The sequence below is a fragment of the Amblyraja radiata genome, chromosome 14 (assembly GCF_010909765.2).
Source record: "Amblyraja radiata isolate CabotCenter1 chromosome 14, sAmbRad1.1.pri, whole genome shotgun sequence".
Lineage (NCBI taxonomy): Eukaryota > Metazoa > Chordata > Chondrichthyes > Rajiformes > Rajidae > Amblyraja > Amblyraja radiata.
The window spans coordinates 9,938,932-9,966,909 of NC_045969.1; the positions used below are offsets into that span (position 1 = coordinate 9,938,932).

At 46.4% G+C, this 27,978-nt stretch overlaps 1 protein-coding gene across 1 annotated transcript; it reads left to right on the plus strand.

Annotated features, from left to right (window-relative positions):
- On the plus strand, positions 1–27,923 carry kcnj6 (potassium inwardly rectifying channel subfamily J member 6). The gene is made up of 2 exons (XM_033032489.1): positions 1–898; positions 26,653–27,923. The coding sequence occupies exons 1-2, from the start codon at positions 4–6 to the stop codon at positions 26,991–26,993; spliced, it is 1,236 nt and encodes a 411-aa protein (XP_032888380.1). The 5' UTR covers positions 1–3; the 3' UTR covers positions 26,994–27,923.
- Positions 27,924–27,978: the final 55 nt, after the last annotated feature.

Below are 27,978 nucleotides of genomic sequence, written 5' to 3' on the forward strand. Positions count from 1 at the left end.
CTGATGGAGCGGGACGTCGAAAGCCCTGTGGCCGCTCGGCAGCCAAATCTACCGAAGCAAGTGTGGGAGAACAGCCCGAGGAAGAGTGGCAAGTCTTCTGTCAAGAACGTCCAGAGGTACGTGAGGAAGGACGGCAAATGCAACGTTCACCACGGCAATGTGCGGGAGCGTTACCGTTACCTGACCGACATCTTCACCACGCTGGTGGACCTGCAATGGAGACTCAATCTGCTCATCTTCGTCATGGTGTACACAACCACTTGGCTGTTCTTTGGACTAATCTGGTGGTTCATTGCCTTCGTACGAGGGGATCTCCTCCACATAGGGGATGCCTCCTGGATGCCTTGTGTTAACAATCTCAATGGCTTTGTCTCTGCCTTTCTCTTCTCCATTGAGACTGAGACCACCATTGGCTATGGCTACAGATTCATCACAGACAAGTGCCCCGAGGGCATCATCTTACTGCTAGTGCAGTCGGTGATGGGCTCGATAGTCAACGCCTTCATGGTGGGCTGCATGTTTGTGAAGATCTCGCAACCCAACAAGAGGGCCGAAACCCTGGTGTTCTCCACCAATGCCGTGATCAGCGTGCGCGACGGCAGGTTGTGCCTGATGTTCCGTGTCGGGGACCTGAGGAATTCCCACATCGTGGAGGCATCCATCCGCGCCAAGCTCATCAAGTCCAAGCAGACCAGGGAAGGGGAGTTCATCCCGCTCAACCAGACGGACATCAACGTGGGCTACGACACGGGAGACGACCGTCTCTTCCTGGTCTCCCCGCTCATCATCTGCCACGAGATCAACCAGCAGAGCCCTTTCTGGGAAATCACCAAAGCCCAGATGGCCAAGGAGGATCTGGAGATCGTGGTGATCCTTGAAGGAATGGTGGAGGCGACAGGTAAGGGGTTGAAGGTGTGGGCGACCCTCGGACTATCCTTGATCGGCATTTGTTGGCTTTAACTTGCACTAAACGTTGTCATGTATCAGTACACTGTAAATGGCTCGACTGTAATCATGTATGCCTTTTGCGCTGACTGGTTAGCGCGCAACAAAAGCTTTTCACTGTACCTCGGTACACGTGACAATAAACTAAACTGAACTTAAGCCCATGTCCCACTTTCACGACCTAATTCACGACCTCTGCCGAGTTTGACCTTGACTCATACTCGCAGTGTGGTCGCCACGAGGTCGTAGGAGGCCGTAGGAGGTCGTAGGTAGGTCGTAGGTACGTCCTAGCAGGTCGTGATGCTAGTCGTAGGTACACGTGACATCAAGTAGGTCGCGACGTTTTTCTAGCCTGATAAAAAATGTCCACAAGTAAAAAAAAGGTCGGCATGGAAAAAATCGATACTTTTTACTCGTAGGTAGGTCGTCGGTAGGTCGTAGGTAGGTCGTAGTAGGTCTTGATGCTAGTCGTAGGTGGTCGGAGGTAGTCGAAGGTAATAGCTCCGGGGTGAAAAAAAGGTCAGTAGTAAAAAAAGGTTATTACACAGCAGAACGTCACCTCTGTCACTCCAAGGCATGTTCATTCATAGCTGGAGAGTTTTTTGGAGAGGAGACTTGTGTTTTAGAGATGGCACCAAAAAGGCAGCAGTGTAGGGGGAGGGCACAACCCTAAAAGAAACCTGCCAAGCAGGTGTTGCCCACCCAGGAGGAGGAGTGGCAGGAGGTGATGCCACAGGAGGTGATAGTGCAGGAGGGGGTAGCCCTGCATGAGAGACCCCTGGAGGAGGAGACCAGGGTGGTAGTATATGTCCCCACCACCACCCCATCCTTCACTGCCTCATTTGAAGGCAGCAAAGCAGCCCTTTCTCCTGTGTCTGACACAGCATCCGAGGCAGATGCCCCATTGGTGGTGAGGGGGGGCTGGAGGAAGGTCATGCCCTACACCTTCACCAGGCAGCAGGAGGGGGACCTTGAGGAATGGTTCCAGCAGAATGCCATCCTGTACGTAAAAGGAAAATGAGGGGTACAGGCAGGGACAGGGACAAGGATGGCATGCTTGCCATCCACTGCCCCACATGTGTGCTTAAAGTTCCATCTTTTGTCAAAGCCCAGCTTCCCACTTCTCTTCCAGTCATGTGACAGTCCATCACATCATCTCCATTCACCCTCTTCTTGTACTTCCTCTTCACCCTTGCTCTTCCCCTTCTGCCTTTCTTAAAAGGCTGCTGAAGCAAAAGGGCTACTGCAAACAGCAGTAAAACGTACATGGTCGAAGCCAGTCTTCAACATAGTCAAAGGAGGTCGAAGGAGGTCTTCTTCACAGTCATGGGAGGTCTTCAACATAGTCGTAGGAGGTCGTAGACATAGTCGTGAAAGATCGTAGGTTACCGCGACCTTGATTTTTTTTTAGGTTGTTCATGGTCGTCAGAGATCGCGATTTAAGTAATGAAAGTGGGACAGGCGCTTAATCTAAACTAAATCTTCTCAGTGAGGGGCACCGACTCAGCCTGCCCCTTCCTCCAATCGGTCTTTCCATGGCCGCAAGGAGGGATCTCCCTCATATTCCCACCGGAAAATCGCAATGGGCAGGGACCAGAGAACATAGCCAACAACCAGTCTCACCTTGGTTGTCAGATCCTGGCCTTGATCATATTGTAATATGATCAAGTGTCACCACCTTTGGCGCCGTCAAAGTTACAAAAGTTCACCGAACAGTCCTATCTATTGCCTGCCGCTGTACATAGCAGCATTCCCCCCCCCCCCCCCTCCCACTTTCACCCCGCCTCCACCCCCGCCTACCCCACTGCTGGGTCCCCCTTCGTTCTTGGTGGCCCCTCGCTGAGAAGCTCTTGGTGGACTTCCTCGCACTCCGATGGCCCTCCTCGCTCAATGGATATCAATGGATATCATTAAGGTGGAGATTGACAAATTATTAGTGATTAGTATGGGTGTCAGGGGTTATGGGGAGAAGGCAGGAGAATGGGGTTGAGAGGGAACGATAGATCAGCTATAATTGAATGGCGGAGTAGCCTCGATGGGCCTAATGGTCTGATTCTACGCCCATGACATAAACTTCTCCTTGTGGGGTATGGAAAACAAGAAGCGTATGAATAAACTCACTCACCCACACAAGAGGACAGAATTAGTGATGCGAATGACAATTTTCACCGTTAATATTTCGAAACATCTCAATGCAGCCTTCCCAGTTCTCCGACCAGTCATACTGTCTCCGACTACATTTTATCTCCAACATATAATCCTCCAACATTTTCGCCACCTCCAACATGATCCCACTACTGGCCACATCTTCCCATCTCCACCCCTTTCTGCTTTCCGTAGAGACCGTTCCCTCCGAAACCCCCTGGTCAACTCATCCCTTCCCGGCCAAACCTCCCCCCCCCTCCCCAGGTACTTTCTCCCTGCAACCGCAGGAGATGCAACACCTGTCCCTTTATCTTCCCCCCCCCCCCCCCGACACCATCCAAGGAGTTAAAGATAGTGGAGTCAGGGGATATGGGGAGAAAGCAGGAACGGGGTACTGATTGGGGATGATCAGCCATGATCACATTAAATGGCATTGCTGGCTCTAAGGGCCGAAGGGCCGAATGGCCTACTCCTGCAACTATTGTCTATTGTCTAGTGACCCGAACAGTCTTTCCAGGTGAGGCAGAGGTTAACTTGCACCTCCTTCAACCTCATCTATTATATCTGCTGTTCCAGGTGTCAACTTTTCTAAATCAACGAGACCAAGCTGGTTGCTCAGCACTTCAACACCCCCTCCCATTCCCAATCTAACCTTTCTATCCTAGGTTCCTCCATTGTCAGAGTGAGGCCCAGCGCAAATTGGAGAAACAGCACCTCATATTTTGCTTGAGTAGTTTACACCCCAGCTGTATGAACATTGACTTCTCTAACTTCAAATAGCCCTTGCTGTCCCTCTCTATCCCCTCCCCCTTCCCAGTTTTCCCACCAGTCTTACTGTCTCCGACTACATTCTATCTTTGTCCCGCCCACTCCCCTGATATCAGTCTGAATAAGGGTCTCCTTCTTCACCCATTCGAAACGTCACCCATTCCTTCTCTCCAGAGATGCTGCCTGTCCCTTTGAATTACTCCAACATTTTGTGTCTACCTTTAATTTAAACCAGCATCTGCATTTCTTTCTTATATATTTTATCTCTGTGCCGCCCACTCCCCTGACATCAGTCTGAAGAAGGGTCTTGAACCGAAACATCACCCATTCCTTCTCTCCAGAGATGCTGCCTGTCCCGCTGAGTTAATCCAGCATTTTGTGTCTTTCTTCGATTTAAACCAGCATCTGCAGTTCTTTCGTACACATTTCAAGGCACCCCAGGGATAAAAAACAGAGCCTTATTGAAAGATGTTTGGACTGGTGACCAAGGTTTTGGTCAAATACATTGATGTCAATGGGGATGTCTTAAATGAAGAGAGAATTTTCAAAGTTTTCAAACAGAGTTATCAAGTTTCCAAGGCTTTTGGCCGAGGGGACTAATGACATAAAAATACATAGAATGCAGGAGTAACTCGATACGATACAATACCATAGAACTTTATTTATCCCAGGAGAGAAATGTATCTGCCAACAGTCATAAAAACACAAAATACGTGAAACATGAAATTAAAGTGATGAGTGGAAAGAATTGGGGATGTGGAAAGATTGGGGAGGGGGAGAGTGGAGAGGGGAGTCAGTCTCAGTCTACTCCATGACAGAAGGGGGAGAATCTGTACAGTTTGATAGCCAAGCAGCATCTCTGGAGAACATGGACGTGATGTTTTGGGTTAGGGCCACGTCATTGTGTGAGAGAGAGAAACAGAGCTCATGTTACAGGTTGATGAAGGATGAGTCTATCAGTTTGAAGCAGGGTCCCGACCCTGAATATCACCTATCCATGTTCTCCAGAGATGCTGCCTGACCCGCAGAGTTACTCCAGCATTTTGTGCCCTTACAGGTTTTGATCTTTCATCAGAACTGCCCAAAACTGACGCAGCTCATAATCTGAAGCTGTTGGACTCAGTTTACCTGGTTAGGTGATGCAGAAGAAACATTTTCATTGAGAGGACACCCAAAAACGGAGTCCATAAGTAGAATTTAGATACAAATAAATCCTGGAACAAAATTATTGCACAGTTGGAAAATATAGAACCTAATTCAATAAGGAAAATAGAATGATCTATTTAAGGACAATTTGTATACAGACCGTAGGGGGAAAGGAATAGAACGGTAGGTTTAGAAGGATGAAGGGACACCTCATTGAAACTTACCGAATAGTGAAAGGCCTGGATAGAGTGCATATGGAGAGGCTGTTTCCACTAGTGGGAGAGTCTAGGACCAGAGTCTAGGACCAGAGGCCTAGGTCTGTTGGCTTGGAAGCCGCGGTCTCCGGTGGGAAGGCGGCCGTTCCTGGCACCCCAAGCCGCTGGGGGTTCTCCCGACGCCGGTGCACCATCGCCCGGCGAGAACATCGGGCGCAGTGGCGGCGACTGTGGAGGCCTCAAAAGGACCGACTTTGGGTGGACAAGAGGATGGGGACTGGACTTTGTGCCTTCCCCCACAGTGGGAATCACTGTGGGGGGATGTTTTTGTGTTGAACTTCTTTTTGAATGCTATGTTGTATTTTTATTAGTGTGCTGCAAGGACATCAGAATTTCCCCTGAATAAGGGGATTAATAAAGTTTAATCTAATCTAGCCTCAGAATAAATTGACATTCCTTTAGAAATTAGAGAAGAAGGAATTTCTTCAGTCAGAGGGTGGTAAATCGGTGGAATTAATAGCCACAGGCGGCTGTGGAAGATGTCAATGGATCATTTTAAGGCGGAGATTGGCAGATTCTCGATCAGTACAGGTGTCAGGGGTTATGGGGAGAAGGCTGGAGAATGGAGTTGAGAGGGAAAGATAGATCAGCCGTGATTGAATGGCGGAGTAGACTTGATGGGCCGAATGGCGTAATTCTGCTCCTATCACTTATGAATTCATGAACTTATGTATGCTGAAGTGGTCTAAAGGGAGATTCACATTCACTGACTAATTTAATTGACTAGCATAGTCATGTGCTATATACTTCATTAAGTTTGAGATGCTTATTAATTTCTATACGCTGTTTAATATCTCCATTTAACAGCTGAGCTACATGACTGCGTGTGTCCAGTCCATAGTAGGTGGCATCACCATCAAAGAGATAGAAAGATAAAGAATTTTAAAAAATCACAATCTCACTTACATGACCAGTGAACATGGTCAACTACAGCTAAATAGGGTAAGAGGTTCAAGAGATGGAAATTGGGCAAACATGTAATGTATGTAATTCACAGGAGAAACATGTAGAAATGTAATGCCATATCAGTTGCACCAAATGCATTGTACAAAGCACTTAGGGGTATAGTTTTGAAAGTTAGTTCCAATGAAGTTAATGAAACTTTTCATGCAGAAACTATTTTGTGCAGTCTTTACTTTAGTTTATCAATCAACCTTTATTGTCATCTTGCAAAGCAACAATCGTACAGTGTAAAATGAGAAGACGTTTCCCAGGGAATACCGGAGCATCGCACATAAAACTTTCACACATAATAACAGTAAAAACAATCCAGTCCCTGATGAAGCAGTATAAATAATTAAAAGCAGGTAAAACAGCACCATTTAAAATACAGTAAAAGCAATCATTAAAATGTCCAGGGCAGCTGATATGAGTGGCCAGTGCCAGAGTTATTAAATTGTCAGTGCAAAGCCGCAGAATCAGGTGGAGTGGCTGTTTAGCAGCCTCACAGCCTGTGGAAGGAAACTGTTTAGCAGTCTGGTTGTCCAGGCTTTGATGCTACGGTATCTCTTGCCTGATGGCAGGAGATCCAGATGTGTGTGGAGGGGGTGCATTTTGTCCTTAGCCATTCTCAGTGCTTTTTTCAGGCAGCGGCTCTGGAACAGTTCTTGTACCGAGGGTAGGGAGACGCCAATCATCCTCTCTGCTCCCCTCACCACCCTCTGCAGAGCCTTCCTGTCTGAGCAGTTACAGTTGGAGTACCACATGTTCATGCAGTATGTGAGTACAGACTCCACCGTGCCCCCTGTAAAAAGTCCTGAGGATGTTGGTGGGGAGTGAGGCCTGTTTGAGTTTCCTCAGGAAGTGCAGTCGCTGATGGGGCCCGTTTGACAATCCCAGTGTTGTTCCTGGACCAGGTGAGACTGTCTGTGATTTGCACTCCGGGGAACTTTATGCTCTCCACTCTCTCCACCGTGGTGCCACTGATGTTGAGGGGTGTGTGTTTGGCTGTACATTGATTCATCATCTCCGCTGATGAGTCCCACCACTGTTGTGTCATCTGCAAATGTTATGATCTTATTGTCCCTGAATCTGGCAGCACAGTCATGTGTGAGCAGTGTGAACAACAGCGGGCTGAGCACACAGCCTTGAGGGGAGCCGGTGCTCAACGTGATCGAGCCCGAGGTGTTCTTGCCAACACGGACTGACTGCGGTCTCTCTGTCAGAAAGTCCAGGATCCAGTGACATTACTTTAGCGATGCAATGCCTTCGGTCTGCGATCACACCGTACGCTAGTTCTAACCAACACACCAGAGGCAATTTACAATTTTACTGAAGCTAATTAACCTACAAACCTGCACGTCTTCGGAGCGTGGAAGAAAATCGGAGCACCCAGGGGAAAACCACACGGAAACAGGGAGGAAGTACAAACTCCGTACAGACTGCACCCGTAGTCAGGATCGAATCCAACTCTACCCGCTGCTTTACTGTCCCACCGCAGTCACTACTACAGACCTTGGATGATGTTCTAGGTAAAGGAGCTTTGCAAATGGATCGCGATTATAAATGTAATACTATTACAGCAGCTATTACCTGTGAGTGAAGCAGTTGAGATTCAGGCAGTGTTCGTCTGAAATAGTGACATTATAAATCTGCAAAGGCACAGAACACTCTGTTCATTTCTTGCCACGGCAGTACAAAGAAAATATATTACAAAAGATGCAGGGGGCATCCAGGATGATGGAGATGATGCAAGGATTGGATTAGAATGAGTAATTCAGTAAAGGCTAGGTAGTGAAAATGATTTTGTGTGGGAGTAGGTTTATAGATTGCAGAGGAAGTGGGAACTGTAAGATGTGGTTCACAAAAATGCTGGAGAAACTCAGCGGGTGCAGCAGCATCATCTATGGAGCGAAGGAAATAGGCGACGTTTCGGGCCGAAACCCTTCCTCAGACTGATGGGGGGTGGGGGGGAGAAGGAAGGAAAAAGGGAGGAGGAGGAGCCCGAGGGCGGGGGGATGGGAGGAGGCAGCTCGAGGGTTAAGGAAGGGTAGGAGACAGCAAGGGCTAGCAAAATTAATAAGATGTGGTTGTCTGGTTTTACTTGTCTGGGCAACCAATGCAGAGAGAACAAAGATTGATTAGAGAGCGTAGTATTAGTGGGTGGTTGATGGTCATCGTGAACGCAGTGGGCCAAAGGGATGCTTCCATTATACATCCTGATCTGAGAGAGGTGTACAAAACCACGAGAGGAATAGATTGAGTAAACACACAGTGTCTTTAGCACAGAGTAGGGGAATCGAAAACCAGAGGACATAGGTTTCAGGTGTGGAAGGTTTAATGGTAGCCTGAGGGGTAACTTTTTTTCACAAAGGGTGGTGGGCGTATGGAATAAGCTGCCGGAGGAGGTAGTTGAGGCAGGTACCATTGCACCGTTTAAGAAACATTTAGACAAGTAGGATAGACAATTAGGTTTAGACAATTTAGACAAGTAGGTTTAGAGGGATGTGGGCCAAATGCAGGCAGGTGGGACTAGAGTAGGTGGGACATGTTGGTCGGCGTGAGAATGTTGGATGGAAGGGCCTGTTTCTACAATGTATGACTCAATGACACTCCAGTTGCTAATTGCCAGACTCCTTAGGACTGCTGTCCCATTGCTACAGTCTCTGCGGCTAAAGTCAGAGACTCAAACTGCCCTGAGTGCCTGGACCTCTCTCACTGGGAAAGAAATATGTCCCTGCAATATCCGTTGATAGTGAAACCAATTAGCATCGATTCACTAAAATGAAATTGGATCGATTTGTACCAGAAAATAATTTCATTTCAGTGCACAAGGAACTTGGCATGCCCAGAGTAATGATCGAGAGAAAAACAGGTGGCTTCAGACTTCTGGTTCTCTGTTTTATCCATCATTGGGCTGTTCCTAGATTTATTTCTGGAGCTGCTGAAACATATGCACGTTGAATATAATTAGTTAAGTAATCCTTTATTGCTACATCATATGACCATAGGCGTAGTAGATGCCACACATGACTTGGAATGATAGTTTTCTTTAGCAATTCCTATATTCTTATGCTGCCACTTTTTCAATCTCAAATGATTGTTGACTTGTTGAATTGTTGAAGTGATGAATTGACACAAACAATGAGAATTCAGCTCCCACGTAGGAAGGAACTGCAGATGCTGGTTTAAACCGAAGATAGACACAAAGTGCTGGAGTAACTCTGCGGGGCAGGCAGCATCTCTGAAGAGAAAGAATGGGGTGACGTTTCAGGTCGGGACCTTCAACATCACCCATTCCTTCTCTCCAGGGATGCTGCCTGTCCCACTGAGTTACTCCAGCATTTTGTGTCCATCTTAGAATTCGGCTCCCACTGGCTGAGCAACCATTTACTCCTGGTTTCCATGGCGACAGAAGCACCAGACGTTGCCCATGATAAGTGAATCCAATGTTTATCAAATCCCTATTACCAATTATTCCACACCCACGGTACAAAAACCGTCTGCTTGCCCAGCCGGCCCATTGCATTTATTTGAGAAAGGAACTGGAGTAGTGGGCAAGGTATCCATTGTGGTACAATTAAACTTGGCAATTATGTGAAGGTATGGGGCAGGAGTTGAGTAAAGATATAACATAGAACCAATAGGGAATCTTTGACCACATTTACGATCAGATAGAACTGTATTTATCCCAAAGGAAAATTGATCTGTCAACAGTCATAAAAACACAAAATACATGAAACATGAATTTAAAGTGACGAGTGGAAAGGATTGGTGGATGTACAAAGATTGGGGAAGGGGGGTGGGGGGGGTGGGGGGGGAGGGAGGAGAGTCAGTCTCAGTCTACACCACGACAGAAGGGGGAGGAGTTGTACAATTTGATAGCCGCAGGGAAGAAGGATCCCCTGTGGCGTTCTCAAGTCAAGTCAAGTTTATTCGTCACATACACATGCGAGATGTGCAGTGAAATGAAAAGTGGCAATGCTTACGGATTGTGCAAAAAAAACTACAAAACAGTATGGAACAGAAACACATATCACATATTACATATTTGCGGGAGGAAAAAAAGAAAGAAACTGCAATTTTAAAAAGACACCACACAACAGTAAATTGGTCTGTCGCTGAAGGTGCTCCTCAGGTTGACCAGTGTGTCATGGAGGGGGTGAGCTGTATTGTCCAGGATGCTCCGCAGTTTGAGGAGCATCCTCCCCTCCAAGACCAACCTCCCAAGAATCCAACTCCGCCTCCAGGACGAAGCCAGCCTTCCTGATGAGTCTGTTGATCCTATTGGTGTCCGCACCCTTCGCCCTATCAAACATACACATACCTTTGTAGGAGAACTGAGATTTAGATGATTTGGGGGAATAAATCTGAGGCAGGACATATCGAAATGTGAAACAGAAAAATGTATCGTTCTGTTGGATCCTAGAAATAAAAAGATTTGAGAATGGTTATAGATTAAACGCTAAATTATTTGGGTCAGTCTTCCTTTCTTCCATGAGAAACACATTCAGGAGATCAACAGCAGCCTTTAAAAGACTTTAGTACAGAACGTATCTGTTCTGACACTGCTTTGATCAAAAGTATATTGCAACATACCTCACTAACAGTGTAACAATGCATGAATTAGACCACAATTCTCATTTGATTTCAATATATGAATGGGATTGATGCTTGGCCCAATCCAATTGGTGCAGCTGCTAGAGTTGCTGTCTCACAGCGGCAGAGGTCAGGGTTTGATCCTGGGTGCTGTCTTTGTGGAGTTTGCACGTTATCCCCGTGATCACGTGGGTTTCCTCTGAGTACTTCGGTTTCCTCCTACACCCCAAAGATGTGCGGGCTTGTAAGTTAATTGCCCCGATGTAAGGTGCTCCTAGTGTGCAGGGAGTAGATGGGAAAGTGGAATAATGTAGAACTACGATACGATAGAACTTTATTTATCACAGGAGGGAAATTGATCTGCCAACAGTCATAAAAACACAAAATGCATGAAACATGAAATTAAGGTGATGAGTGGAAAGGATTGGCGGATGTGGAAAGATTGGGGAGGGTGGGGGGAGGGAGGGGGGGAGGGGGGAATGGGGGAGGGGAGTCAGTCTCGGTCTACCTCACGACAGATGGAGGAGGAGTTGTACAGTTTGATAGCCACAGGGAAGAAGGATCGCCTGTGCCGTTCTGTCCTGCATCTTGGTGGACAGTGTGAACAGTTGATGGTCAGCATGGATTCGGTGAACCGAGCGGCCTGTTTCAATGCTCTGTGTGTAAACTAAACTAAACTGATGGTGTATCAGAGTCTGGGAGGAATGTCATAGTCAAGAGATACAAAGTTTGGGAGTACTGAAGAAAGTCAGTGGGACAGAGCCCCTGTCCAAAGATCCTATAGATAGACCACTCCTGCTAAATGCAATGGGCTGACATGTAGTACACAACGCCCTTTTTTCATCCATTTCCGTAACCGGACTGGACCCGACCCGACCCAACTCGCAGTGTAATCAACGTTGCGGGGGAACAGTTTGTGTTAATAAATTAAAATTCTGAAAATGAGGAGAAGATTTTTACCAAATAACTTTTATTTTTACGGGGATGTTTCCATAACCGGCTTCCGTCTCCGCACTAGTATCCTATGGGAGAAGGAAGCCAGTTACGGAAATGGGGCCTTAAATTACCAATGAATCTGCCCATGACCGTACTACGTCTTTTCCGTCGAGTTGCTCGCTATAGGATCTTTGCCCCTGTCTTTCAGAGATGCTGTCTGACCCGCTGAGTTACTCCAGTACTTTGTGTATCTTTTTGTAAACCAGCATTTGCAGTTCCTTGTTACCACACTATTTGCATCTTAATGAGGTTGCTGTTCATTTAAGAAGCCCATCTTGTCATTAATCTCAGACCCATTAAAGTGCAAACCTGCAATCAAACACCAGTTGGAAGGGAATGTAATGAGGTGTAAACTGACAAGTAAACACTTGTCTCAGCCCAAAATCCACAGAATGATTAACATGCTGCAAGTTTGCAACTGGAAAGATGGTTCGCACTTTTGGGACCGATTTAAACAATTGCCCAAAAGAGTGCTGTGAGTTATATATACTGTACTGGGGTTGTTCTGGAGGCCAGGAACGATCAAGTCTGAACTGTTATTTTGGAATCTATGACTACATTTGTGGGAGATTTGAGATTTAGATGATGAAGACTTTAGAGATACAGCGTGGAAACAGGCCCTTTGGCTCACCGAGTCCGTGACGACCAGCGATCGCCCCGTACACTAGTACGATCCAACACACTACGGGCAATTTACAGTTTTACCTCCAATCCTGTGTAGGAAGGAACTGCAGATGCTGCTTCACGCTGAAGATAGACACAAGATGTTGGAGTTATGCCCCTGTCCCACTTAGGAAACCTGAACGGAAACCTCTGGAGACTTTGCGCCCCACCCAAGGTTTCCGTGCGGTTCCCGGAGGTTGCAGGTGGTTGCCGGAGGTTGCAGGTAGTGGAAGCAGGTAGGGAGACTGACAAAAATCTCCGGGAACCGCACAGAAACCTTGGGTGGGGCGCAAAGTCTACAGAGGTTTCCGTTCAGGTTTCCTAAGTGGGACAGGGGCATAATAACTCAGCGGGTCAGGCAGCATCTCTGGAGAAAAGTGACAGGTGACATTTCGGGTTGAGATCCTTCTTCATTCTGGTAGTCAGGGGAGAGGGAAACTAGGGGCATGAAAAGGTACAGGACAAATCAGAGCCCCGGCACCGTTGACCAAAGATAGGTGGAGTTGTTGGTTGTGGAGGAGGTGATAACGAAAGGATACGAACAGAGAAACTAGCAGGATGACTCGGGTGGGAGAGGGACGGAGGGAGAGGGGATGCAAAGGTTACTTGAAATTAGAGAAATCAATACTCATGTGTTGTAAGCTGCCCAGGTGAAATATGAGGTGCTGTTCCTCCAATTTGCCTGTGGCTTCACTCTGACAGTGGAGGAGGCCCAGGACAGAAAGGTCAGTGTGGGAATGGGAGGGAGAGTTCCCATTCCCGCAACGTCACCCATTCCTTCTCTCCAGAGATGCCGCCTGTCCCGCTGAGTTACTCCAGCATTTTGTGTCTATCCAGGCGAGTTAAAATGTTTGGCAACCAGGAGATTGTGTAGGCCAAGCATAGGTGTTCAACGAAATGGTCGCCCAGTCTATGCTTGGTCTCGACGATATATAGGAGTCCACATCGAGAACAGCAGATACAGTTGATGAGGTTGGAGGAGGAGCAAGTGAACCTGTGCCTCACCTGAAATGACTGCCGGGGTCCCTGGATGGAGTGGAGGGAGGAGGCAGAGGGACAGGTGTTGCATCTCCTGCGGTTGCAGGGGAAGGTATCTGGAGAGGGGGGCCCATTTTGTGTTAATTCGTTCATTTGTTTGTCTGTGCTAGAAAAGTAACATGTTGCAGATAGCCAGCGGTCGTTGGAAAGATGTGTATCACTTTTAGGGGCTGATTGAAATGATTACCTGATGTGAACACAAGTGCTAAGAGTTGGGATGGCTCTGGAAGCTAGTGACCATTGAGTGTGAACAATCATTTTTGTGTTAACTTATAGATCTATTGTGGTTTCGGCGTATAGTGTACAATTAAGTCTCTTTACCTCAGCAGTCCGCATGCAGACAACAAAGAGCATTCGGGCTGAATACGGGGGTGGTTTCAAGCCTAAAGTCACAAATTAGTTGAAGCATACAAAGCAATTAAATTGATTTTTGCAGCGGAAGTGAATGAAGACTGAATAAAAACACGATGTAGTGCATGAAAATAGACAAGGAAATAGATTACGATGCAATAAGTGAATTAACTTGAATGCATGAGCTCCGGTCAAGGTTACAATTTAGGAAAACGTTTATTGCTCAAAACGCAACAGAAACTGGAGTAAATTACATTTACAGCAGTTCCGGGAGGAACAGGACTTCCTGTTCCTGAGGGAAAAATTGCCTCTCCCGTGAAGACTATGGAGGGGTCAGGTCTGGGAATAGCCAGGGGGCTCCACCTCATTGAGTGAACGTTGGATACATCATCATCCATTTTATCGTGAAGCACCAAGACTCGTCAACGGCCTGGATAAAGTGGATGCGGAGAGGATGTTTCCACTAGTGGGAGAGTCTAGGAGAGTCCGGTTGCATGATGGACACAGCCACTCGGCCCAACCAGTCAGTGTTGGAAATGATGGCGTCATAGAGTAATCGAGCATGGAAACAGGCCCTCCGGCCCATCTTGCCCACTCCGACCAACCTGCCCACTCCGACCAACTTGCCCCATCTACACTAGTCCCACCTGCCTGTGTTTGGCCCATATCCCTCCAAACCTATCCTATCCATGTACCCGTCCAGGTGTTTTTTAAACGTTGTGATAGTATCTGCACTTTATATTCACTGAAAAAAGTGTGTTCGCGTTTATCTTTTCTGAATCAGTCTAAACGATCTCAACCCAAAACATTGCCTATCCATTCCCTCCACGGATGCCGCCTGGTCCACTGAATTGCTCCAGCACCTTGTGCTTTATTTCTTTGGTCCTTCCTTTCATAATTTTCAGCATTTTTTGTACTTTCTCATAACTTATAGGGGCTCATAACTAACATGGGGCAGCACGGTGGCGCAGCGGTAGAGTTGCTGGCTTACAGCACCAGACGCCCGGGTTCGATCCTGACTTTGGGGTGCTGTCTGTACGGAGTTTGTACATTCTCCCCGTGACCTACCCCGGGTGCTCCGGTTTCCTCCCACACTCCAAAGACGTACAGGTTAGTTTTGGTAAAGATTGTAAATTGTCCCTAGTGTGCAGGATAGCGCTAGTGTACGGGGATCGCTGGTCGGCAAGGACTCGGTGGGCTGAAGGGATTGTTATCGCGCTGTATCTCTAAACTAAACTAAACTAATGCTGTCCTGGTGAATCCTCACAATACCTTCACTCAACCTATTATCTATTATTCTATGGTGTGATGCCCAGTTATCCAATGAGATGTTAGTAAGGTTTTACGTAGACTGATCTTTCATTCCTGTCCTTTATGTTCTGGGGCTCAGACTTCAATGTGGACTGCGACTTTGAATGACCGATTTCAGTGCAGAGTACGAGTAAAACGTTTCTTCTCACATGGCATTTTTAAGGCAGAGATAGATAGATTCGTGATTGGTACGGGTATCAGGCATTATAGGGAGAAGGCAGGAGAATGGGGTTAAAAGGGAGAAACAAATCAGCCTTGATTGAATGGTGTAGACGTGATGGGCCGAATGGCCTAGTTCTGCTCCTATCCCTTCTGACCTTCTAGCAGACATCAAAATGCATCTTCCTATTGCACACATTCCCTGACATAATTCCAGTGTTCTTATGTCATCGATTGGGCTTCCTATCTTGATATCCCTTAGTTCTAGCACAACTTTGTGAATGCTTTTATCCAAAGCATTGACAGGATTGTCACCAGAAACCTTGCAGGACATCGTCACATATTTCCAACAATTCTGGAAAACATAAGGTCATAAGATCATGAGGAATAGGAGTAGATTAGGCCATTCGGCTCATCAAGGCTACTCTGCCATTCAATCATGGCTGGTCTATCTCTCCCACCTAACCCCATTCTCCTGCCTTCTCCCCATAACCTCTGACACCCGTACTAATAAAGAATCTATCTATCTCTGCCTTAACAATATCCACTGACTTGGCCTCCACAGCCTTCTGTGGCAAATAATTCCACAAATTCACCACCCCCTGATAAAAGAAATCTCTCCTCATCTCCTTCTTAAAAGAACATCCTTTAATTCGAAGGCTAGGACCTCAGGTCCTAGACTCTCCCACTAATGGAAACATCCTCCCCACATCCACTCTATCCAAGCCTTTCAGTATTCTGGATGTTTCAATGAGGTCCCCCGTATTCTTCTAAACTCCAGCACGTACAGGCCCAGTGCCGACAAACGCTCATCATAGGATAATCTACTCATTCCTGGGATCAATCTTGTAAACCTCCTCTGGACCCTCTCCAGAGCCAGCACATCATTCCTCAGATACGGTGCCCAAAATTGCTCACAATCTGTTCTTAAAGCCCACTCTCTGTTTATTTCGCTTGGGCAGTGGTATGACTATTGATTTCTCTAACTTCAAGTAACCAAGGCATTCACTCTCTCTCTATCCCTCCCCCACCAGTCACACCAGCTTCTCGTTTTCACCCAACAATCAACTAACAATGGCCCGTTTCCTTTATCATCATTACTTTCTTTGCATATCTTTCATGCATTGTTCTATATCTCTCTACATCATCGTGTGTATCTCTCGTTTCCCTTTTCCCTGACTCGCAGTCTGAAGCAAAGACCCTATAGCAGAGCAAGATAGACCACTCCTGCTAAATGCAATGGGCTGACGTGTCATACGCAACGGAACGGAACATATTCCTTTTTTTCATCCATTTCCGTTAGCTGACCCGACCCGAATCGCAGTGTAATCAACATTGCGGGGGAACAGTTTTGTGTTAATAAATTTAAATTCTGAAAATGAGGAGAAGATTTTTGCCAAATAACTTTTATTTTTACGAGGATGTTTCCGTAACCGGCTTCCGTCTCCGCACTAGTTATCTTTGCTCCGCTATGGGATCTTTGGTGCGGAGACGGAAGCCGGTTATGGAAATGGGGACTAATATGACCCATGAATCTGCCCATGACCGTACTACGTCTTTTTCGTCGAGTGATCTATCCTGCTCGCTATAGGATCTTTGGTCTGAAGTAGAGTCTCGACCTGAAACGTCACCCATTCTTTCTCTCCAGAGGTGCTGCCTGTCCCGCTGAGTTATTCCAGCTTTTTGTGTCTATCTTCGGTTAAAACCAGCCTCTGCAGTTCCTTCCTGCACTCCCTGTTTACTTCCTTCTCAATCTGGTTGATTATTATTCCAATTTTCTTTTGGAATGGATGAATGATACATTATTGTCACACATGACAAGTCATAGTGATATTCTTTGTTTTGCATACTCAAGGTATGTAAAGAGTCGCCATATAAAGGGCACCGACAAAGTTACAAAGTATCCCATTTTAACACAAACCATTCTTAACACATTCCTTCATCATATGTCTGAATTTCCTCTCAGAACTATACGGATAGAGAAAAACCAGGGCACAACTAACTTGAAAATTTATAGTCACTTACATCATCCTCTCTTGTCTCAAAATCAGGTCAGGACCCTTCTTCAAACTCGAGGAGTTCCGACCTGAAATGTCACCTATCCGTGTTCTCCAGGGATGCTGCCTGACCTGCTGAGTTACCCCACCATATAACTCTACCCCCTCTTGTACAGCCACTGCTCCATTTAATACATTGAACGGTAAGCGAGCAGCACGGTGGCGCAGCAGTAGAGTTGCTGCCTTACAGCGTCAGAGACCCGGGTTCGATCCTAACAATGAGTGCGTCTATACGGAGTTTGTACGTTCTCCCCTTGACCTGCGTAGGTTTTCTCCGGGATCTCAGGTTTCCTCCCACACTCCAAAGACGTACAGGTCGGTAGGTTAATAGTCTTGCAATAATTGTAACATTTCCCTAGTGTGTGTAGGATAGTGTAAGTGTGGAGGGGATCGCTGGTCGGCGCGGACTCGGTGGGCCGAAGGGCGTGTTTACGCTCTGTGTCTCTAAACTAAACTAAACTAAGAAGTACAGCACAGGAACAGGCCCTACAATGTCTGTATTATTCAAATCATTGAGTCAAGTTACCCACATCTCTGATGATCAGGTACAGAAAATTATACAATTAACTTTCTCGTTTGTAACAGCAAATCCTGGAGTGTTCATGGTATTTTGAAACTGTAGCCTCATGTAGGTTTCCACTGCTAATGAAAAGTACTTACAATGAAATTATTTACAGATGTAATTCCATCAGACACGACTATGTATCATTAAGTGATGCCTTTTACATATATGCATCACACTCCAGGTGCAAATATAATAAATATTTTCTTTTTTAAATGTACTTCATTTAATGGTGACTTCACCTTTGCTAGAGATTTTACAAACAGCTTCACTTTAGACTTTAGAGATACAGCTCGGAAACAGGCCCTTCAGCCCACCGAGTCCATGCCAACCAGCGATCCCGTACACTAGCACCATCCTACACACTAGGGACGATTTTACAATGTCACCAAAGCCAGTTGACCAACAAACCTGCACGCCTTTGGAGTGGGGGAGCAAGCCGGGGCACCCTAAGAAAACCCACATGGTCACAGGGAGAACGTACAAACTCCACACAGACAGCACCCATAAAACCCGGGTCTCTGGCTCTGCAAGGCAACAAAACTACCGCTCAGCTACTGTCCTGCCAACTGTCTGTCTCAAGAGAAAAGAGGAAACTGCTCAGTTTATTGTATTTTAGGACAATTTGTTGCAATTAGACCTTACTGTGGTAGAGGTGTACAAGGAAGTCCAATCCAATAGAGCATCATTGAAGCAATTTAAGACCAGGGTACCACGTTATTTTCACAATGCACCTGTCCTTAGTCCACAGCTTATCTCAACACTTACCAAGTTACTGTAGAAATAGGGGTGGAATTCTGCTAATAACAACACAATGTTCCAATGTTCTATAGACACTGGATCAGTTCCTGTGGACTGGAGGGTAGCTAATGTAACTCTACTTTTTGAGAAAGGAGGGAGAGGGAAAACGGGGAATTATAGACCAGTTAGCCTTACATCGGTAGTGGGGAAGATGGCGGAGTCGATCGTTACAGATGTTAGAGCAGCGCATTTGGAAAGCAGTGACGGGATCGTTCAGTCAGCATGGATTTATGAAGTGGAAATCACGCTTGACTAATCTTCTGGAATTTTTTGAGGAGTAACAAATAGAACGGGTAAGGGAGAGCTAGTGGATGTGGTGTATCTGAACTTTCAAAAAGCCTTTGATAAGGTCCCACACATGTGCAAAATTAGAGCACGTGGTATTGGGGGTAGGGTATTGACATGGATAGAGAACTGGTTGCAAGACAGGAAGCAAAGAGTAGGAATTAACGGGTCCTTTTCAGAATGGCAGGCAGTGACTAGTGGGGTGCCGCAAGGCTCGGTGCTGGGACCCCAGTTATTTACAATATATATATTAACGATTTAGACGAGGGAATTAAATGTAACATCTCCAAGTTTGCAGATGACACAAAGCTGGGTGGCAGTGTGAGCTGCGATGAGGATGCTATGAGGCTGCAGGGTGACTTGGATAGATTGGGTGAGTGGGCAGATGCATGGCAGATGCAGTATAATGTGGATAAATGTGAGGTTATCCACTTTGGTGGCAAGAACAGGAAGGCAGATTATTATCTGAACGGTGTCAGATTAGGAAAAGGGGAGGTGCAATGAGACCTGGGTGTGCTTGTCCATCAGTCACTGAAAGTAAGCATGCAGGTACAGCAGGCAGTGAAGAAAACTAATGGCATGTTGGCCTTCATTGCGTGAGGATTTGAGTTTAGGAGCAAGGAGGTTCTACTGCAGTTATACAGGGCCCTGGTGAGACCGCACCTGGAGTATTATATGCAATTTTGGTCTCCTAATTTGAGGAAGGACATTCTTGCTATTGAGGGAGTGCAGCGTAGGTTCACCAGGTTAATTCCTGGGATGGCGGTACTGACATATGATGAAAGAATGGGTCGACTGAGCTTGTATTCACTGGAATTTAGAAGGATGAGAGGGTATCTTATATAAACATGTTAAATTCTTAAGGGATTTGACAGGCTAGATGCAGGGAAAAATGTCCCGATGTTGGGGGAGTCCAGAATAAGGGGTAGGCCATTTCAGACTGAGATGAAGAAAAAAATTTTCACCCAGAGAGTTGTGAACCTGTGGAATTCTCTGCCACAGAAGGCAGTGGAGGCCAATTCACTGAATGTTTTCAAAAGAGATTTAGCTCTTAGGGCTAATGGAATCAAGGGATATGGGGAAAAAGCAGGATTTTGGATGATCAACCATGATCATATTGATGGCGGTGCTGGCTCGAAGGGCCGAATGGCCTACTCCTGCATCTATTTTTCTATGGTTCTATGTTTCTACATCTAGAAAGCCTATGAAAGGTTGACTTACTTTATCGTCTGTAAAAAGAACGAGTGCTAAATGCACTATTTACAATTAGTATCGCTTTTTGTGAAAATACACATGATGCAAGCAGTTCTTTTTAAGTTCTTCACACTGTGAGTGTCGATGAAGGGAGCTTTGAAATGGATTGTTCGCCCAGATGCATTTAAACAACCGGCAAGTAACAAAAAACATCTCTGCAGATAAATCCACAAAATCTTGTTTCCTTGAGATTGAAATTGACGGTTGCAGAGAGAAGTTGCTGAAATAGCATCTTCAAACTGTCAGATGCAAGCTTCCATAGTAAACACGAGAGTCGAAATTAGTACATATTGTTTCTGCTTAAATTGAGTGCAGCACAGACCAATTTAGTAGAGGCACAAATTGCTGCATCCAATGGATCTTAATGTCCCACAGTCACAAATACTCAGCTTTCTCAGGTATTTCGATGAGATGCCAAAAACAACGATATATATTTATGGGATAAATAAATGATGGTCCCATAAATATATTTGTAGAAACAAGGAACTGCTGATGCTGGTTTACAAAGAAGGATACAAAATGCTGGGGTAACTCAGTGGGTCAGGCAGCATCCCTGGAGAACGTGGATTGGCAATGTTTCAGGTTGGGACTCCACGAGTTTGAAGAAGGGTCCCGACCCCAAACATCACCTGTCCATGTTCTCCACAGCTGCTGCCTGACCTGCTGAGTTACCTCAGGGAGTTTTAGATCGGTTCTGCAGAAGATAAAAGCTCAGAGCTGTTGCTTACAACAACAGCAATAGATTATACATCAAAAGCAGAATACTTGGATGATGAAAATGCTGGGAATACTGAGCAGATTTCTGTATACTTTGCTAGTGGGGGGTTGTGCTTAGGTAGGGGAATACTGTACTGGACTGAATGTAGGAAAATAATTTCACTGTGTGTTTACACGTGTGGCCATAAAAGCACCGTTGAACTAGATACAGCAATATCAACAAGTGAGAAATCGATCTGTTGGTGCAGGGACATCTCATCCTGTGGCTATCATCCTACATTATATTATCGACAAACATCTGACATCAGAATAATGGCTTTGCCCATGAGAGAATCAAATATTGGTACTGTTATGGTTTGATATCCTACTCATCTTCATTGCGTAGCTTCAAACATAATGAACTTAACACTTCAGTAATGTCCATTTGGCAGAATTGAGTAGTCGTGAAGTTTAAGGAAGAGTAAGAGTAAGTGTTTAAGAGTAAACACATGGGATATAGTGTGAAGGAAAGAACTGCAGATGCTGGTTTAAATCGAAGGTAGACACAAAATGCTGGAGTTAAGGGCCTGTCCCACGAGCATGCGACTCCATACGGCAAGCACGACCTAAGCGACTCCATGCGGCAAGCGCTACCTAACGTGGTCGCTTGAGCCGTACGGCCTCGTGAGGCCGGTCCCACTTCGATCGCCGGAGCCGTATGGAGTTGTGCGGAGCTGGTCCCGACATCGCGCGGAGCTCCGAAAAACTGACCGTGTTCAAAAATTCCGCGCGGCAACGGCCTGCCGGCCCGCAGCCGCCTCAACGCCGTACTTCCCGCGGACTTCGCTCGCACTTCATGTCACTCACTCGACCTCCGCACGGCCCCCGCTTCTGGTTAGGTCGCGCTTGCCGCATGGAGTCGCTTAGGGCGCGTTTGCCGCATGGAGTCGCATGCTCGTGGGACAGGCCCTTAACTCAGCGGGACAGGGAGCATCTCTGGAGAGAAGGAATGGGTCAGGTTAAGGGTTACCAGAGATGCTGCACGTCCCACTAAGTTACTCCAGCATTTTGTGTCTATATGGGATACAGTACCTTACTGACCCTGTCCTCTACTCTCCGACACCCATTATCTGCACCAACTAACAAGGAAGCCGCTCTTAACGTTACCTCAGACTTTACTTTAGACTTTAGAGATACAGCGTGGAAACAGGCCCTTCGGCCCACCGTGTCCGTGCCGACCAGCGATCACCCCACACAATAGTACTATCCAACACACGAGGGACAATTTTACCAAAGCCCATTAATCTACAAACCTGTACATCTTTGGAGTGTGGGAGGAAACTGGAGCACCCGGAGGAAACCCACGCAGGTCACAGGGAGAACATACAAACTCCTTACAGACAGCACCCGTAGTCAGGATCGAACCTGCACCTCTGGCGCTGTAAGGCAGCGACTCTACCACTGTGCCACCGTGCCACCCCTACTGTTGCCATCAATTCCACTTTACAAACATCAATAGTGCTTTCATTAAAGAATGTGTACCATGACCCCACCATTATACCACATGGCTAGATGTAGATACGTCGTCCTTTGACAGTGTTGATGGTCACTGAGTTTCTGATTCTGTTAGGAAATATAGACAATATTGAGTATCACCGCAACTTTGGTGGCAAAAATACCCAAAAGGTGATCATTGTGCAGTCGTGGGCCTTGGTTGCCATCACAGTGCATCAATAATAGACTCTTGAAGCAACTTCACCCTCCCCATTGAAGCATTTATAAATCAGGAAAGGAAAATATGTGCACCACTCACCCGTTCCCCCAATGCTGCTTCTTTTGCAAAAAGTGCCTTCCACTGGATTGACCACCCTACATGGCACACAGAACACACTGAATGCCAAGGAGATACAAAGAACTGCAGATGCTGTTTTACCAAAAAAAAAGACATAAAATGCTGGAGTCACTCAGGCATCATCCCTGGATATAATGGATAGATGATGTTTTAAAGAAGGGACCCGACCCGAAAAGTCAGCTGTCCATGTTCTTCAGCGATGCTGCCTGGCCTGCTGAGTTACTACAGCATTTTGTGTATTTTTTATACACTGAATACCGAGCTGACTGCAGTTCTGGGCCATTTCTTGTACATGATATCCGTCAGGCTCACAAAACTGTGACTTGATGGAAAATATACTAACGATGCACCCTCAAAATGTTTTAACCTCAAATTCTTAAGGGGCATCTAGCCTGTCCAACCTTAGGGGGTTGGACAGGCTAGATGCAGGAAGATTGCTCCCGATGTTGGGGAAGTCCAGGACAAGGGGTCACAGCTTAAGGATAAGGGGGAAATCCTTTAAAACCGAGATGAGAAGAACTTTTTTCACACAGAGAGTGGTGAATCTCTGGAACTCCCTGCCACAGAGGGTAGTCGAGGCCAGTTCATTGGCTATATTTAAGAGGGAGTTAGATGTGGCCCTTGTGGCTAAGGGGATCAGAGGGTATGGAGAGAAGGCAGGTACGGGATACTGAGTTGGATGATCAGCCATGATCATATTGAATGGCGGTGCAGGCTCGAAGGGCCGAATGGCCTACTCCTGCACCTAATTTCTATGTTTCTATGTTTTCTAATAAATACAGTATATGTGCTGGGGGGCATTCATGAAGGTGGGTTGGAAGGTCAGAAGGAAGTGGCTAAAGCATTCTGTGTCTATTTTAATTTACAATTCATCAGACTTCCAGTGAGTGTTGAAGTTTACAGACTTGTATTCCTGTGGCTCGGAGATCACGCTAATATTACCAACAATAATTTCTAGGCTTTAATGCTGTACAGTTAAAGTATCCTAGTTTATAATTTACTAGACCAAGTGGGACCCATTGGAGGTCTGGTCCCCCAATGCAACCCGTTACCCAACGCAATATTCCACCACTCACCCGCTCCCCCAATGCAACCCGTTCCTCCAACGCAATATTCCAACACTCACCCATAGCCCCCAACTGCGCCGGTGCGGCTCATTTCCCCTTATTCGCCCTCCCTCACTAAACTTTTTTTAAAAAACAATTGCACTTGTACTTGCTGCCAGGACTCAGTGTCCTGGGATTTGCAACATTGTAGCGGGCAAGGCTACAATCCCATTGTGACGTCAGAGCTGTAACTGCCACTGCTAATCCAAATCATTTTTCTCAAAGTGGGGTTTTGTAAAGTTAAAAATGTGTATAACTTGTAAAATATAACATCAATCTGAACGAAACACACCACAAGACAATTTGGTCCAAAAATTGTAGCGCTATTGTGTACTGTTTTCCGTAGTTCCGTGATCTCGCACGCACACAGAATCACAAACAAGATGAGAGTTTTAGTAATATATAGATTATTGTCACCTGTGCCAAGGTACAGTGAAAAGCTTTTGTTTGAGTGCTATCCAGTCAAAGAAAAGACTGTTGTCAAGCTGGAACGGGTGCAGAGAAGATTTACGAGCATGTTGCCAGGACTCGAGGGCCATGACGAGGAGCCCATTTCCAGCTCACCGGGTTCACTGGAAATGTTATTGTGATACTGTTTAACATCCAAAAAATGTGAATTAAAAGTGTGCTGTGCAATTAATTGGAAATTCTCGACACAAGAAACTGCAGATGCTGGAATCTTGAGCAAACCACAAAGTGCTGGAGGAACACAGAGGGTCAGGCAGCATCGGTGGAGGATAATAGATAAGCGACGTTTCAGGTCGGGATCCTTCTTCAGTATGAAGTTTACATCTGTGATTGACAGATTTTCAACGATCACAAAGCACAGTCTTCACACAGTCCGCCTAAACCTACACGATCACTCGGTTGCTAAACACTTTAACTCCACCTCCCATTCCCACACTGTCCTCTCTGTCCTGGGCCTCCTCCGCTGTCAGAGAGAGGCCCAATGCAAATTGAAGGAACAGCACCTCATATTTCGCTTGGGCAGCTTACAACCCAGCAGTATGAATATCGACTTCTCTAACTTCTCTAACCCTTGCTTTCCTTCTCCCCCATCCTAGCTCTCCAACCAGTCTGACCATCTTCCTGATTAAATTTTATCTTAGTATCCCTCGTTGTCACCTTCCTCAAGCTAACAATGATCTATTCTACGTCTTCCTTGAACTTCGTCCCCTATGATGGCTCGTTTTCACACCTTACCCTTCCATACCTCTGGGTCTCCCTCTCCCCTGATTCTCAGTCTGAAGTAGGGTCTCGACCTGAAACGTCACCCATTCCTATCCAGAGATGCTGCCTGTCCCGCTGAGTTACTCCAGTTTTTTGAGTCTATCTTCAGTGTAAACCAGCATCTGCAGTTCCTTCCTACATAAAGCATGATAGGAAGTGGGGATAAGGTGGGACATTGGTCCTGGGTCTGTCGTGAAATGGTGGTTCAGACTTTCCTGTGTCCTTAACTTACATGAGTCATGTCTTTGACATTGTTATATTTTATGTAATACTCTTAAAGTAATGAAATAACTCAGATACTCATGGAAAACATAATTGAATGATAATTGTCAGCATTTGGTAAAAAGTAGACATCAAAGGAGATGACCAGCTTTTTGCTCAGGGAGCATGAAACGCACTGCCAGGGTTGGTGATGGTGACGGTAGATATGATAGTGCCATTAAAGAGGCTTTTAGACAGGCACATGGCTATGCAGGGAGTGAAGGGATATGGATCACTTGCAGGCAGAGGAGATTATTTTAACTTGGCATCATGTTCGACATGGACTTTTTGGGCCAAATGGCCTGTTCCTGATCGATAGCAACGATGAAAATGAGTTAATGGATTGTAAAGATAAAAGTAAGTAAACTCAAGGAAAGAATGTTTGAAAGAATCAAAATGCTGGAGTAACTCAGTGGGTCAGGCAGCATCTGTGGCGAAAACGAATAGGTGACGTTTCGGGTGGAGCCTCTTCTTCAGACTGAGAGTCAGGGGGGAGGGAAACTAGAGTTATGAAGAGGTTCGGCACGAATCAGAGCCCGCACCGATGACCAAGGAAATGTGGAGCCCACAATGGTCCGTTGTTGGCTGTGGAAGGGGTGATAGTGAAGGAATACAAATAATGAAACTAGCAGACAGCATCTGTGGAGAAAAGGAGTAGGTGACGTTTCGGGTTGAAACCCTTCTTCAGACTGAGAGTCAGGGGGAGAGGGAAACTCCGAGGTATGAAAAGGTTCAGCACAAATCAAAGCCCGCAACGATGACCAAGGAAAAGCGAAGCACACAATGGTCCATTGTTGGCTGTGGAAGAGGTGATAACAAAGGGATATATGGATGCGAACTATGGAACTGGCAGGACGACTAGGGTGGGGGAGTGGAGAGGGGAGTGGGGAGTGGAGAGTGGGGAGTGGGGAGGGGAGAGGGGAGGGGGAGTGGGGAGGGGAGGGGAGTGGGGAGGGGAGAGGGGAGAGGGGAGTGGGGAGAGGGGAGAGGGGAGTGGGGAGGGGAGAGGGGAGTGGGGAGTGGGGGGGAGGAGGGAATGCATGGGGTTACTTGAAATTAGAGAAACCAATGTACATACCGCTGGGTTGTAAGGTGCCCAGGCGAAAAGGGAGGTACTGTTCCACCAATTTGCGTGTGGTCTCACTCTTGAAAGGGGAGGAGGTACTCAAAGGAAATGGACTAATTCACCCTGGGTGTCTTTCTTCCTGCACAGGTATGACTTGTCAAGCTCGGAGTTCGTACGTGACCAGCGAGATTCTTTGGGGCTATCGCTTCACGCCGGCGCTGTCTCTGGAGGAGGGGTTCTACGAGGTCGACTATAACAACTTTCACGAGATCTACGAGGCAAAGACGCCGGCCTGTAGCGCCCGAGAAATGTCGGAGATGGTCAGCAAAGCGGAACTGCCCCTCACCTGGTCCGTCTCCACCAAACTCAACGAGGAGGACGAGGAAGAAGAGGCGGAGAAGCCGGGGCCGGACGAGGACAAGAGCCGCGAGGAGCAGACGGAGCAGAACGGCGAGGTTGCAAACCTAGAGAGTGAATCCAAAGTGTGAGCTGTAAGGTGGACTTCTTTGCTCAGGACAGGGTGGAAGATCACGTCGTTTGGTGTGCGTGATGAATAGAGTCAGGGTGAGCGGAGGTTTCCACTTGCACAACCTACGGGTGAAATTAGAGGTTTGAACAACAACAAAAACAAAAACAAAAACGCGAGTTGGGAAATAATGGTGAGGTGCGTGGCATCGAGCTGAATGAATGGGACGTGGTGTGGCAAACAGTAGGGTTTTTACTTTAGCAAGTTAGGCACAAAATCCGTGATCGATATAGGGAGCAGCTTAAAGCATATCGGTCGCATTATGGAGCACGCACCTGTGTTCAGAAGCTACTTAGAAAAGAGCGGATGAAATTCCTCTTCGGTCTTTAACGCCCAATGTGCACAAGTCTGTCGCCTACTTTTTTTTATCATGCAGTTGCATTTTCAGAGGCAAAACAAACTGCCACTGACATTCCCACATGCATCTCAGCATCAGTGCCCAAAGCAAGATTTCTCCCCTCCACTCACGCCTGTGTTCAGGTATTGCAGACAGTCAGTTTACTAAAGAAGCTCAGATATCCAACAGTTGATCGTCCCAAGTATCTACATATTCCCATTGTTCCGCTGTCGAGGTCAATGCAGGCTAATGATTCCTTATTAAAGAAGAAAAAATAAAATAAATGCACTTACATGGGCAAACTATTCAGTAATATTTTCTTACTGGATTCAAGCAAGATCACTGGGCAGGGAAAGAGGTTTGTGCTTTAAAAATTCGGTGCTCCGCTGTTACAGGAGTCACTGCAAATAATTATTTTAAATGTCATTTGCAAGTTGCTTTCTTAAACTATTTTACTCTTTGTGTTTCTAACGCGGATTCCTTCGAAAAGAAGCACCTATTCTAAGAATAACACGTCAATCGGCTGTTTTTTAACTTTCATAAGGTCATAGGTGATAGGAGTGGAATTAGGCTATTCAGCCCATCGTCTACTCCGCCATTCAATCATGGC

Excerpts from the sequence above, each read along its gene's own strand:
- kcnj6 (XM_033032489.1), top strand. The coding sequence starts at position 4 with ATGGAGCGGGACGTCGAAAGCCCTGTGGCCGCTCGGCAGCCAAATCTA. Across the intron at positions 899-26,652 it reads AGGAATGGTGGAGGCGACAG|GTATGACTTGTCAAGCTCGG; the intron begins GTAAGGGGTTGA and ends CTTCCTGCACAG.